General features: G+C 46.1%; 1 protein-coding gene across 3 annotated transcripts in view; it reads left to right on the top strand.

Moving 5' to 3' along the window:
* The window catches only part of RNF185 (ring finger protein 185), a 56984-nt gene extending 49549 nt beyond the window's left edge, over window positions 1-7435 (top strand). For all 3 annotated transcript variants that reach the window (XM_011979026.1, XM_011979028.1, XM_011979027.1), the window contains 2 exons: window positions 2006-2123; window positions 4932-7435. In XM_011979026.1, the coding sequence (XP_011834416.1) occupies window positions 2006-2123; window positions 4932-5029 (216 nt within the window). In that variant the 3' untranslated portion in view covers window positions 5030-7435. The remainder of the gene's footprint in view (window positions 1-2005; window positions 2124-4931) is intronic.
* The last annotated feature ends 2175 nt before the right edge of the window (window positions 7436-9610 follow it).

The following is a 9610-nucleotide window of genomic DNA, read 5'->3' as shown; positions in this document are numbered from 1 at the left end:
TTTTTTTTTTTTTTTTGCATACTCTGGCCCAGGAACATAATCCCACCAAATGTGTGGACTGGTGAGATCATATGGATGTTGCTAGAAGGGAAGCAGAATGGTTAGTCCTCAGGATTGCACTGAATGAATCTGTGGTTCCTGATGAAACAATTTCACCTTCCCAAGTAAGGCAGCCTCAGTCCCAGGAGCCCTTGGATTCAACCTTGAACTGAGTAGGAGGCATTTTGTATTGAAGAAATGGAAACTCTTTGTTTTGTTTCCCTTTAGGTTTGCCCTCTCGTTAAGTCAGCTGTTAGGCTTTATAGGTGATACCATCTGGCAAGAAGCTTGGAACTAGATGCCAGGCTGCTCAGTGTGTGACAGAGAGCAGCTACTTTTGTGACTTGCAAAAGACTCATAAATGAAGGCCATTGAGCTCTTTGTGAAGAGCATTTGGCCCAATAGTCTGTCTTCTTTTTATTATTTTTTAAATCATTTGTTCTAAACTTCTCAGCAGGGATGCAGGGGAAGAGACAAAAATGTTTGAAAGATGTGCACAGTAATTAAGAGCATGAAGGCCGGGCACAGTGGCTCTGGCCTCTAATCCCAGCACTTTGGGAGGCCGAGGTGGGAGGATCACTTGAGCCCAGGAGTTTGAGACCAGCCTGAGCAACAAAGTGAGACCCTATCTGTACAAAAAGTTTAAAAATTAGCCAGGCATGGAGGGGTACACCTGTGGTCCCAGCTACTCAAGAAGCTGAGATGGGAGAATTGCTTGAGCCTGGGAGGTTGAGGCTACAGTGAGCCATGATTGCACTATTGCACTCCTGGGTGACAGAGCGAGACCCTGTCTCAAAAAAAAAAAAAAAAAAGAAAAGAAAAAGAAAAGCATGTGTTTTCAGATCAAACTGACCTAGTTTTAGATCTAAACTGTACTCCTGGTCAAGTTATTTCACCTCTCCAAGCCTCAGTTTGGTCATCTGTGAAATGCAGATGAAGCTAATGTAAAAATTAAACATGGTTTATGTGTCCTAGTGCTTAACAATGGTGTCTACCACAGAGGTCACGCTTTAAAAAAGGGAGTTATTTATTCACAATATTGTTCCTACTGAATCTTTTCATGTGAAAGATGATGTGGTGTAGAACATGCACGGGAAAAAAAACTGAAGGTGATACACCAAACTGCTGACAGTGGTTATTTCAGAGGTAAAGTGGAGTGGCTGTGAAGTGGGAAGGTGAATAGAAGATCTCTGACTTTCTTTGTCAATTATTTCTGTAATGTGTGAGTTTCTTATAGCAAGCATATATTACTTTTATAATCAGAAAACATTGAAGTGTTTTAAAATGTAAAAATTCTATATAACAATATTAGAAGAAATTTTAATCCATAACTTGTCCATATACCTACATATTATCATGTACTTGTGACCACAGTGTTCAAGCAGTTTTGTCTGAAAACTTGTTCACAAGAGTTTTTCAGTGTTAACTGCTTAAGTCAGGATAATGGTTCTTTGAATGCATGTATCAAGATTTTGATCATGACTTCCATTGTTGGCTAATTAGGTTTCAACATTTTTGCTATTAAAGATAATGTGTAGCTTCTTTGATGTTCCCTTGGGCACAGGGGTGACTGTCAATATTGCTGCTATAAAGCATGTGGAAGATGTTACTGGCTAATGTGGGACTCTGGAAAATATCCTCAAGCCCTCAGAGTGCTGACTTATGTCAGCAGACTGTTCCACACTGGGTCAGAGCCAGTCCTTTTTGGCCCATTCATAGATTCTTAGCTGGAAGCTAAGGCTAAAAGGGTTAAGCTAAAAGCTAAGGCTTGCAAGAGTTCCTCTACTTCAGGGTATATATGGGAGGAAAAGCTGTCCCCCACCTTGGAAACATGTGGCACAAGGTAGGGAGAAGAGGCAGGTGCCACATGCAAGACAACATGGGGTCATGAGGTATGTTGAGTTTTAACAGGCACAGGAGAAACCTGCCCGATTCTCCTGCCCTTAATTGCCTTTCTTCCACACAGGGATTTCAAGGATTTGGATTTGGAGATGGTGGCTTCCAGATGTCTTTTGGAATTGGGGCATTTCCCTTTGGGATATTTGCCACAGCATTTAATATAAACGATGGGCGGCCTCCTCCAGGTAAGAGCCTATTTCCTTAAGAAATTAGGAAGATATCTTAGTAATATTGCTTCAAAGCTCCTTGGAATTCAGCAGTACATAAGTTACAGATAATTGTCACTACATGGATAATCAGCCTTTTCAAAATGTCTTAAGCTGTTTTCAGATCACTTATAGACACGGTAACAATGTTGAGCCCTTACCAACTATTAGGCATATATATAGCACTTTCCATTCCAAGCTCAGGGGATCATCACAACCACCCTATGGAACAAGTGTGTGATTAGCTCTGTTTAACAGGTCAGAAAATGCTCAGTAATGTTACCAAGACATACCCCATGTCTATAAAATGAAAAACTACAAGTGATACTCAGCTAAGGAAAAGCCTAGTTCTGCACATTTACTCCCCACTTTGACCATCTGGGGACATGGAAATGTGCGATGACTCATCAGGAGTGAGGGCATATCCATTCTCTGGCATCTCTGTCCAGCTTCCTTCAGGACACAACATGAGGCTGGTCACAAGCAGCCTCAGCCCTGTGGGAACCATGCCTAGGTCCACCAACTGCTGCTGCATTTCTCCCTCCTACTGCTTGAAAGTGCCATCTGCATTCAGTATAGAGCAAGGCAATGAGGTGGGTGCCCTGAACTCTATCACAGTCTGACACCCGAGCCAAAATCCTTACTGTGGAGCCTGCAGAGATGCCATGATCGGTTGAGCTCTGCCTGCACTCGGAGCTTCATGTACACTGGACACAGCATATGATACAGAAGTGACCATTGTGTGGTTCACGCCAAGAGCTTATGCCCTAAAGACGGTAATTGGGTCATCCCAGTTATTCTCATCCCCACCCTGGTCGTTGGTACACAGCAGGTGATCTGTAAGTCTTTCTTGACTGTCTGCCTGCCTGTCTTCGTGAATCCATTAGAGCATCCAACTGAGGAATCTCAGCACCAAGATATCTAGGGAATGCCCTTTCTTACCTTATCTGCCTTGAAGGTTTATCCTCTGTTCACATTTTTTTTTCAGAGGAAGGATACCCCAAAAGATAGGGAGTACTCTGCCCTGAAGAAAGGGCATATCCCTGTGAAGCCAACAAGAACCTGCCTGATAGCTTGCATGCTTCTAACCTGGTCCAACGCTAACCTTGGATTCCCCAGCTAAGTAGAGTTCCACAGCCAGGCTAGACTCTGGATCACTTTTTTCTCCTGCCACAGTCACAGTTTTCCCTTGTCATGCTTGGTAAATTTGACCATCCTGGATACAGATTATTTTATCCTCCTTCCCCAAAGTCAGGACAGGGAGCTCTAAATGGTAGCTTTTCTCAAAGCAGAGAGGAGTGGAGACTTAGGTTCTCACCCCAGTTCGTCTGCCACTAACTTGAAAGACAAGTCATTTTGCCTGTCTGGATACTAGTTCTCTTCTGGAAAAGGAAGGCAATCCTTGTGGGGCCCTTGAGAGGCAGTGTGTGGAGAGACTGCAGAGCTCTGCCACTGACTTCTGAGCCTTTCGATGTTGAACAGGTCACCTCAAACCTATGTTTCAGCTGCTTCCTATTCAAAATGGAAATAATAATATCCACCAAATAATAACATGTACAAAACACTTAGCAGATAGAATATACTTAACAAACAGTAGGCTTGCTTTCATTATTTCCTGCAAGAGTTTTCTGTTAATCAGCTGATTTATTTGCATGTGCAGGCCAAATCTTTTATGATAAATTGAACCATGTCTTGTCCTTATTGTTATTGTTGCACATAGTTTCATTTTGCCTGATATTATTTGGAGTTTAGAAATTTTTTTTGGCTGGGCACAGTGGCTCACACCTGTAATCCCAACATTTTGGGAGGCTGAGGCAGGCGGATCACCTGAGGTCAGGAGTTCGACCGGCCTGGCTAACATGGTGAAACCCTGTTTCTACTAAAAATTAAAAAAAAAAAATTAGCTGGGTGTGGTGGCATGCACCTGTAATCCCAGCTACTCAGGAGGCTGAGGCAAGAGAATGGCTTGAACCCAGGAGGCAGAGGTTGCAGTGAGCCGAGATTGCGCCATTGCACTCCAGCTTGGGCGACAAGAGCAAAACTCCATCTCAAAAAGAAAAAAAAAGGCTGGGCACAATGGCTCATGCCTGTAATCCCAGCACTTTTGGTGGCGGAGGCGGGAGGATCACAAGGTCAAGAGTTCAAGACCAGCCTGACCAACATGGTGAAACCCCGTCTCTACTAAAAATACGAAAATGAGCCAGGTGTGGTGGCGGGCACCTGTAATCCCAGCTACTTGGGAGGCTGAGGCAGGAGAATCACTTGAACCCAGGAGGCAGAGGTTGCAGTGAGCCGAGATTGCGCCATTGCACTCCAGCTTGGGCGACAAGAGCAAAACTCCATCTCAAAAAGAAAAAAAAAGGCTGGGCACAATGGCTCATGCCTGTAATCCCAGCACTTTTGGTGGCGGAGGCGGGAGGATCACAAGGTCAAGAGTTCAAGACCAGCCTGACCAACATGGTGAAACCCCGTCTCTACTAAAAATACGAAAATGAGCCAGGCATGGTAGCGCATGCCTGTAATCCGAGCTACTTAGGAGACTGAGGCAGGAAAATCGCTTGAACCTGGGAAGTGGAGGTTGCAGTGAGCTGACATCGTGCCACTGCACTCCAGCCTGGATGACAGATCGAGACTCCGTTTCAAAAAAAAAAAAAAGAAATCTTTTGTGTGTAGGATTCTGATGTTGTAAAGACATAAAAGATTAATGCTGTCAACTTCTGGCCTGAGTGGGTAGTGTGCATAGCTGCAGTGTTCTGACAGCCTGTTTTCTCCCTCCTGTCTCTCCAGCTGTCCCTGGCACACCCCAGTATGTGGATGAGCAGTTCCTGTCACGCCTCTTCCTATTTGTGGCCCTGGTGATCATGTTCTGGCTCCTGATCGCCTAATTCTGGGCTCCTGCCTACATCCGTGGCAGGGCTCTGGACTGGTGATGTGCCACCCCAACTCCTGGTATTTGGCTTCCTGGCTAATCTTGACTCCTGGAATCAGTGGGATCAGTAACACATCAAGGAGTCTTGTTTCTCCATCAGAGCTTTGGAACTCAAGACCAGTTGGCGATGACCCCTGAGTATTGCCACTGCTGTAAACACCCTATAACCTCAGGCCTTGGCATTGAGTCCTCTCTCATGGGTGACACCATGAAATCTTGTTTCAACCAGTTCAGCAGGTCCTGACTCTGTAGAGGGAAGAGGCAGAAAGAGAGAAACTGTCAGAGTATAATTTCAACTGAGTTTAATATTACAAAAACAAAAGGATGCACCAAATGGTATTTCTGGAAATTTTCATCTCTTTAAATACCCCTTGGTAAGTTGCCTCTGAAGCCAGTGGGGGCTCCTCAGATAGAGAGGTTCCCCTTTCAAATTCCAGTGCCGCTCTGTTCTCTTTCCTCCCCTTCCCCCTCCTCTTCCTCTGTAGAGATGCAAGAAATTGCTGTCCCATAAAAATCATAATTGCAGCAGCTAAAGCTGGGGTCACTTCATGAATTCACCAGAGACTCAAATCTTTTATTGGCTCTGGGCTGTGCTCAGCGTCTTTGACCTCAGAGAACAACTTGAATGACTTCTTGGTTTCCTGGCATAAATTATTCCTGGTGGGACATGTGGCTTCACTCAAAGATTTCCCATCAGCTTTCTCCCTAAAACTATGTGCATCTGCCTCTGTCTGCCAGAGAACATACAGCCAAGAATACTGCTGAAGCTGAGACTGACTACTGTGCATTAGGAAAGACCTGGAGTCAGGACTTTGGTGGGATTTGGAGCTCCGATGCAGGAATAACCGAACAAGCAGCGCTGTCCCCTAGGCTGCAGAGGCTTGAATGCATCTTCTCCCAGAACCTGCCACAGGAAACTGGGGGCTTTGTTAGGTCAGCCCAACTGCATGCAGAAGACCACCATTCTCAGAAGCCAAGTTGTCCTTCATGAAGAGGCAAGGGAAGGGGAAACCCACATATGACCCTGATTTTGGTATGGCTTGATAGAGTTCCCTGAAAACTCCTGTTATGTGTGCTAAGACCAGGGAAGCATGTGACTTCCAAGCAGACAACCGCTGATGATTTGTAAAGCCAGGTAGCAGGGCCTGGGGAGCCCCAGCACAATGATACTGTGTGGTCTTCCCTCCTGTGGAATCGAGGGGAAATTAGTCTTCCCAATACCTTGATTTGATTTTCAGTTTCACAAGCTTCTTCCTCTGAATCTTATTGAGGAAGTATAGTACCAAGCAGGTAGGACCGTTCACCTCGTGGAAGTTTTTGCTCTGCCTTCTAGGCTTCACCCCAGAAATCCAGCCTCTTTCTGGAGATCTCAAAGCTGGGGGGAGGTGGGCTTCCTCTGGGCCTCTCTCTTACTTTGCCATCCACACTGCTACTGGCTAACCCCAGCAATAACCAACAAATGGTAGGAAGCCCCACCTAGTGCTTTTTCCCAATTACAACTGCATAGTTTGTGGAAACAAAGATCTTGAGGAAGATGAGGGAAGCCCTGCCCTCTTCATAGCCCTCACCCCTTCTCCTTTGTACTTGGCAACACCAGAGTTCAGTGTTTAAACAGACAAAATATAAAGTATTGAGTAGGTGGTTCATTTGCCACATCCACTTGGTAGGAAGAAGCCACCAGCTTTATAGTGTGCCTGATAGATTTTACACATTCCTGGGCACCCACTCAAGAGTGCTCTTTTTTATCACCTTCTGGAAATCTCCAAAGTTGAAGGGACCTCTGGAGTGTCTCTGCTCTAGAGAGAATTGGTGGGACCCCCCCCTCAGTGCAGTGGCCCCAACTAGTGGAGGGAGAGAGGACTTCAGTCAGATGGATTCAACAAAAACGGGTTTCCAGAAGAATAATGAAAAGTTGTGGGTAGCAAAATGAATCAGTTGGACTCAATGAAATGGAGTGAGCCCAGGAGAGCTCAACCAACAGAGGCACTCTGGGAACCTGTTAGTAAAGCCAGGTTGGCCAAATGCCGTTTGATTTTGAACCTTGTAGGTCCCCACTCACCGTCTGCCAGGAGCTAAGGCAGGAGAGCTGACGTGGGACTGCTGGCTCGGCCCCAACAGGGAGCCCCCTTCCCACCACCCCTCGGCAAGCTCACCACCTCATCCTTCTGCCAAGGCAGCTTTCCTTTCTTTTGTGTGTTTTCTGTGTTCTTAGCCTCCACCCTCCTGCCACCCTTGTGGACTAGGACCAGGTCCTGACCCCAGTCAGAAAATGATATGTACAGTGGCACACTTTAGCCAGTCACTAATTTTCACTGTTGTGAAAGTGATTTGATTTAGAATTAAACAAATGGTTTTACATTACTATGAGCTTGGACTTCTTATCTATGTCATGGAGGGTGAATGGGTGGGGAGTAGTCACGCTGGTATGCCCTCATGGAGGCTCCTGTGCATCCTCGGTAATTTCACACTGAGGATGAAAGTCTTCAAAGAAGCTGGGCATGGTTATGCCTGTAGTCCTAGTTACTCTGGAGGCTGAGGCAAGAGGATTGCTTGAGCCTAGTGTTTGAAGTCTGCATTGAGCTATGATCATGCCACTGAACTCCAGCCTGGGCGACAGAGCAAGACTGTCTCTTAAAAAAACAAAAACAGGCCGGGCGCGGTGGCTCAAGCTTGTAATCCCAGCACTTTGGGAGGCCGAGATGGGCGGATCACGAGGTCAGGAGATCGAGACCATCCTGGCTAACACAGTGAAACCCCGTCTCTACTAAAAAAAAAAATACAAAAACTAGCCGGGCGAGGTGGCGGGCGCCTGTAGTCCCAGCTGCTCGGGAGGCTGAGGCAGGAGAATGGCGTAAACCCAGGAGGCGGAGCTTGCAGTGAGCTGAGATCCGGCCACTGCACTCCAGCCTGGGCGACAGAACGAAACTCTGTCTCAAAAAAAAAAAAAAAAAAAAACAGGAAAGAAAGTCTTTAAACAGCTATTGATAATTAGAGATGATAAATGTAGGCTGGAGGCCTGGCTTCATACACAGACTTGCCCAAGATAAAACCTGTCTGACAGGCAGCCCCAGTCCTGACAAGTACGTGGCATTCCTGAGCTTGATAAGTGACAAGCTGCCACAGTGGAGCTTAGCTTGTTGCTTATCAGAGCCTTTAGGACAATCATAGGTTACTCACTGTCAGCATCTCTCCATCTGTTTAGTAACAGGGCAGGTGGGCTGTCAGCCAAGTCCTCTCTCGAGAAGGTGTGTCCCTCCCTAAGGTTCCTTAGTAGCAGGGTGTAGTGTGAGATGGATGATGTTGCTGAGGTTACAAGTCTGGCCCAGCCTCAGGCTCCCCAACATGCCAGAGCTACAGGTACTTCCTCTGAAAAGAGCTTTTTTTCTTCCTCTTGGATTTTGATCTCACAGTTATCAAATTGAATAGTACCAAGATACAGTGGGGAATGCAAAGGTAAGGGAACTTCAGGAGCTCATAAGCCCAATGAGAAAAAACGAGGGTTTTTTTTTTTTCTTTTTTGAAAGATGTTTAGGCCAGGCGTGGTGGCTCACACCTACAAACCCCAGCACTTTGTGAGGCTGAGGTGGGAGGATCGCTTGAGGCCAAGAGTTTGAGACCAGCTTGGGCAACACAGGGAGACTCCGTCTCTACAAAAATAAAAAATATTAGCCAGGCACAGTGGTGCATGCCTGTGGTCCCAGCTATCCGGGAGGGAGGCTGAGGCGAGAGGATTACCTGAGCCTGGGAGATCAAGGCTGCAGTGAGTTGTGATCATGCTAGTGCATTCCAGCCAGGGCAACAGACCCTTTTAGAAACAAGGTCTTACTCGGGTGCCCTGGCAGAGTGCAGTGGTGTGATCACAGCTCACTGCAGCCTGGAACTCCTGGTCTCAATAGGTTCTCCCACCTCAGCCTCCCAAAGTGTTGGAATTACAGGTGTAAGCCACCATGCCCAGCCTTAGGTTTTTGTTTTTGATGGGAAAAAAAAACATACAGTAGTAGAACAGGACAATAAAGCCTCCATGTATCCATCACCCAACTCCAGTAACTATCAACTCAGATCAGTCGTGTTGCATCTATACCTCCTGCACACTGTTCCTCTCCCACTGTCTGAACTATTCTGAAACAAACCCCAGTCATATGTGATCTATTAAGTATTTCAATATGCATCTCAAGTATTTTAAAAACAAGCAAAATAGGCTGGGTGCGATGGCACATATCTGTGATCCTAGCACTTTGGGAGGCTGAGGCAGGCGAATTGCCTGAGCTCAGGAGTTCGAGAGCAGCTTGGGCAACATGGTGAAACCCTGTCTCTACTAAAATACAAAAAATTAGCCAGGAATAGTGGCATGCACCTGTAGTCTCAGCTACTGGAGAGACGGAGGCAGGAGAATCGCTTGAACCCGGGAGGCAGAGATTGCAGTGAGCCAAGATTGCACCAGTGCACTCCAGTCTGAGCAACAGAGCAAGACTCCATCTCAAAAAAAAAAAAAGCAAAATACCTTTTAAAAATGTCTTAAAATCATCATATATCCAAT

The sequence above is a fragment of the Mandrillus leucophaeus genome, unplaced genomic scaffold, assembly GCF_000951045.1.
Source record: "Mandrillus leucophaeus isolate KB7577 unplaced genomic scaffold, Mleu.le_1.0 Scaffold2, whole genome shotgun sequence".
NCBI lineage: Eukaryota > Metazoa > Chordata > Mammalia > Primates > Cercopithecidae > Mandrillus > Mandrillus leucophaeus.
Note: the sequence above shows the minus strand (reverse complement) of the source record. Positions and strands in the feature narration are given on the sequence as shown.